Source organism: Coregonus clupeaformis, chromosome 22 (genome assembly GCF_020615455.1).
Source record: "Coregonus clupeaformis isolate EN_2021a chromosome 22, ASM2061545v1, whole genome shotgun sequence".
Classification (NCBI taxonomy): domain Eukaryota; kingdom Metazoa; phylum Chordata; class Actinopteri; order Salmoniformes; family Salmonidae; genus Coregonus; species Coregonus clupeaformis.
This window is the reverse complement of record NC_059213.1, coordinates 1,671,985-1,676,984: the sequence shown is the minus strand read 5'-3', so window position 1 is coordinate 1,676,984 and position 5,000 is coordinate 1,671,985. Positions and strand designations below refer to the sequence as shown.

General features: G+C 45.4%; 1 protein-coding gene across 1 annotated transcript in view; it reads right to left on the bottom strand.

The window, feature by feature from the left end:
• LOC121534235 (glutamate receptor ionotropic, NMDA 3B-like) overlaps nucleotides 1-4,448 on the bottom strand; it is a gene marked incomplete at its 3' end in the record, with an annotated part of 15,171 nt that extends 10,723 nt beyond the window's left edge. The window contains exons 1-2 of the mRNA XM_041840837.2: nucleotides 3,681-4,448; nucleotides 3,168-3,368 (exon numbers count right to left, since the gene is read on the bottom strand). Of these exons, the coding sequence (XP_041696771.1) occupies nucleotides 3,168-3,368; nucleotides 3,681-4,004 (525 nt within the window). The remainder of the gene's footprint in view (nucleotides 1-3,167; nucleotides 3,369-3,680) is intronic.
• Between the last annotated feature and the right edge of the window lie 552 nt (nucleotides 4,449-5,000).

Sequence of the window (5,000 nt, the reverse complement as noted above, 5' to 3'; positions counted from 1 at the left end):
TCTCAAGCCATGTTTGGATACCGGGCGTGCTCAATCTCTGTACCGGGCAGACAGGGAAACAGGCGCAACCTGGGCGTGCGCGAGCTCCGCACAGGGCAGACCAACAGGCGCCACCAATGGACGGGGTGGGGGGTAGTGAACTTGACGACATCACGCCGACTTGCGGGCAGTGGGTTTAGAACAACAATGAAAAAAAACAGTATACAAAAAAAAAATATATATATATACCACCACATAAAAGGGCACTTGCTGAGTGGAAGGGCAAAGAGGCATGTGCTCAGCACAGGTAGACTCCTTTCCCCCATCCCTTCCTGCAGCACTCTAACTAACCAGGATGAAGGAATGAAGACCAGACTATTATTTACTTAGTTGTTTAGGTTGTTATTGTTGTTTTATAGGTCTCTTATTTTTCCTTCCTACACCATCCATTCTTATATGTATATGTATTTAGATAGGGCTATGACATTATTCAGATAGGGCTATGACATTATTTAGATAGGGCTATGACATTGTTTAGATAGCCCTATGACATTGTTTGTTTAGATAGCCCTATGATATTGTTTATTAAGATAGCCCTATGACATTGTTTATTTAGATAGCCCTATGACATTGTTTATTTAGATAGCCCTATGACATTATTTCGATAGCCCTATGACATTATTTCGATAGCCCTATGACATTATTTCGATAGCCCTATGACATTATTTCGATAGCCCTATGACATTATTTAGATAGCCCTATGACATTATTTAGATAGCCCTATGACATTATTTAGATAGCTCTATGACATTATTTAGATAGCTCTATGACATTATTTAGATAGCCCTATGACATTATTTAGATAGGCCTATGACATTATTTAGATAGCCCTATGACATTATTTAGATAGCCCTATGATATTATTTATTTGGATCTCCTGTCTAACTACCCTAGCTGTGTGAGTGTGTGAGTGTGTGTGAGTGTGTGTGTGTGTGTGAGTATGTGTGTGTGTGTGTGAGTGTGAGTGTGTTGTGTGTGTGAGTGTCTTTGAAGGCCCAGCACTAGGGAACAGTACCTCCATTCATTCATTATCAGGGTTTGAGGATTAAATGTGATTACATTCAGAGAGACTAAATGAGCTTTTTAATGTTCTAGTCTTCTATTTCTACAGTGAGGGAGGGAGGAGGGGAAGAATGAGAGAAAATTAAAGAGTGCTGGATGGACAGATCACAGCGGAGGAGAGTTAGTCCTCAACAAACAATGAAATCTAATCATAACAACAGCAAAATAGAAGTATCATGATTAGCTCAGCATGTGACCTGCCCAAAAACAACTCCAAACCTTAGTTAGAGGCATAGAGATAGATAGACGACTCATCTTTGTATCTGTGCCATTATAGCATCTGTGACAGCATGGGCAGCACCATTCAGGCTATCTCCATTTTGAAGTAGTACATTTTTTTCTTCATGATTGGCTGATCCTGATGTCCCGGTTGGACATGACTCCAACAGGGTCACCAGGAGGGATCAGCCAATGAAGTGGGAAGTCCCACCCAGTTGACTACATTAAAATGGTGGAAGCCCTCAATGGCGCTGCCCATGCTAAAACGGCCTTTTGGCCACTAGAGGCCTCTATCATCCTCTATGGTTACAGGTTGTGTCCCAAATGGTACCCTATTCCCTATAGCGCACTTTTAGGGAGCCATTTGGGACGCAGGCATAGGCTATTTATAGACTAGCCAAAGCACCTGTAATGATACTGATGCTGAAAAAAACACTATCTCCTCCTCTCCTCCATCATCTCCACTTTTTCTCTCCACTTTCCTTCTCTCCTCCATCTTCTTCTCTTTTCCTCTCCTCTCCCCTCCCCTCATCCTCCCTTCCCCTCTATCCTCTCCACTCCTCCCCTACATCCTCTCCTCCGTCAGTGTGATTTATTTATTCAGGTCGTTCTATCATTGTAATTATCTAAAGTACATTAGGAGGAATTATCACTCTCATCTGCCAAGTCACACACTTCTGGGTGTGTAGGTCTGTACATTCACACACACACACACAAATACAGACAGACAGACAGGCACACAGACAGTCTTAATGCAACCACCTCTACCCATGTATCCGTTAGTCTGCTACTGCTACATGCCTCCCTCTCTGTTCCCCTCCTCATCTCCTCCCTCTCTGTTCCCCTCCTCCTCCTCATCTCCTCCCTCTCTCTTCCCCTCCTCCTCATCTCCTCCCTCTCTCTTCCCCTCCTCCCTCTCTCTTCCCCTCCTCCTCATCTCCTCCCTCTCTCTTCCCCTCCTCCTCATCTCCACCCTCTTCTGTAGCCAGAACTAGACAGAGTTCAGTTCTGAATGGTTCATTTCTCCCACAGCATAACAGATAACACTATATTCAGCCTAGTCCTCCCTCCTTCTCTCTCCCTCTCTCTTTCTCTCTCAACCCCCCCCCCTCTCTCCCTTCCTCACGCTCCTCTTTCTCTCCATCTCTCTGACTGGCTCTCTCTCTTTCTTCCCACCACAGTCATTCTCTTGAGTGCTGAGCCGGTGTGTGTGTGTGTGTGTGTGTTTGTATGTGTGTGTGTGAGTGTGTGTGTGTTGCAGTTGGCTGCTCAGCCGTAGAGAGGAGGATATGGCTGAGACGAGAGTGACTGACTGGCACACAGATTAGGCTGCCACTAGGAATACTAACACACACACACACAATCGCTCTGTCTGTAAAGATATTAAACTAATCCATTAGGTACTAGAAATACAGAGAGTTTATTATATGTCTAGCCCACAGGCCATTCTGTCAGGACTAAACACTGATCAGACATTGCCTATGTGTTACAAGAACAAGTCTCTCTCTCTCTCTCTCTCTCTCTCTCTCTCTCTCTCTCTCTCTCTCTCTCTCTCTCTCTCTCTCTCTCTCTCTCTCTCTCTCTCAATGGCTCTGTGCCCTCCATTAATGATATAAAAGGCATTTCACTGTGTCATACCTTAGCTTTGAGAGGCTCTGAGTCCTACCTCTGAGTGGTTCTAGGTCCTCCAGTAAAAGGTTCCTATACCTTAGCTCTGAGTGGTTCTAGGTCCCATCTTAGCTCTGAGTGGTTCTAGGTCCTACATAGGCTCTGAGTGGTTCTAGGTCCATCCTTTGTTCTTAGTGTTTCTAGGTCTTACCTTAGCTCTGAGTGGTTCTAGGTCCTACCTTAACTCGGAGTGGTTCTAGGTCCTCCAGTAGTGATATAAAAGGTATTTCCAGGAAGGAGGACAGGAAGTCGATGTGGATGAGCTCCTCTGGTGAACGAGGGAATGCCAGGACACCTGTCACCCCTTGGACCACCAGCTCCTGACACACACACCTGGACAGGGAGAGAGGGTCGCCTCCAGACGGGGACCGAGACACCACCTGGAGACAGGGAAGGGAGAGAGTGTCTGACATTACACCCTATTCCATATAAGTGTAGGAAGTATGAAAAAAAAATGTATGCACTAACTAACAGTAAGTCGCTCTGGATAAGAGCGTCTGCTAAATGACGTAAATGTAAAATGAATAGGGTGTCATTTCAGACGCAATCTAAGTGACTGAATGGCTAGTTGCCAATTGAATGAATGGATGAATTAATGTATATGGATGGATGGATGAACCACATGAGAGCATTACAGAGACATTCCTTATTTCATGAGAATGAACTAATGAATAACTGAATGAACCTGTTACCTCCAGGGTGAGGTTGTAGGGCAGAAGAGGCGGGTTGCCGTCTCCAGTCCGGTGCTTCAGGCTGGTCAAGGCTCTGTTCAGAGCGTTCTGTAGCCTGGCTGGTTGTCCGGTGGGAAGCAGAGCACCGAGACGAACTGTGTGTCCGATCCGAGCCAGGATGTGACATGGCTGGGGGTGGGAGAGGCACGGGTCGGGATGGAGGACGAAGCCATGGAGGAAGACCAACAGCGGGAGAAATCTCCCGGTGAAAAAGGGAGATGGGAGAAGTCTCTTGGGTATAAAGTAGTTGCACATCCATCGACCAAGTAGAGAAAAATAATCCATTGTGTTGCTCCGAAAGAAAAGCGTGGAGAGAAGAGGAGAGGAGAAAGCATCGCGCCTTAATTTATTTTTCTTACTTGTGGCTCGTGCTTTCTTGTCTTGGAGTTGTTTTGCTTTTAATACTGAAGTCCAGCTGTTGTTGTTGTTGTTGTTGTTGTTGTTTTCTCTCTTTAAGTTGAAACAAAGAAAGAAAAGACACGCTGTATATATTCTAGAGGAAAGAAAGATAGGAGAAACGTCCGCACGTCAGAAAAACGCATCTTTCTCTCTTTTCCCCTCTTTTTTTCGTTCCCCCTTTGGACTTGTTGTTTTCCTGCATTACGCTGGTATTGCAATCCGGTTGCTGTCTCTCTGTTTCTTTTTCTAAGTTAGGCTACTCATAAATAAATAATAAGGAAGGCAGAGGAACGCTTGATATCGACGGAGGACGAGAGGGGAGCGCGTGCAACTGAGAACATTCGCCCGGTTGAAGGCAGACCAGCTGCCCGCGTGCACGCGCGTGAGTGTGTGTGTGTGGCACTACTACTACATGAGATTTCTAACAGCGCTGTTATCTTCCCATTCGAAATAACAACTCTACTTTTTGTTCTCCACGTTTCATCTTGATGTCGATACTAGCCTGCTGTTTTAGCCTGCAGCTTGCCGTCAAGCCCATTCAGTGCATTTTAGCCAACGAACCATTATATAGCGTTCACTTTAATCCCCTTCACATTTTCACCCTCCTAATTCAGATTCTAAATCCACACAAAGTCTTTGATGTTTCATTCGAAAAATAGTCTACTGACTGATAAGGATTCTCCCCAATTCATTCATGTTTTGTTTCATTGGGCAAGTAGGGAGGGATAATGGAAAGGAGAGGGAGAAAGAGAGAAGGAGGGAGGATGGAGGGAGGGAAAGAGAGAAGGATGGAGGATGGAGGGAGGGAAAGAGAGATGGAGGGAGGATGGAGGGAGGGAAAGAGAGATGGAGGGAGGATGGAGGGAGGGAAAGAGAGAAGGA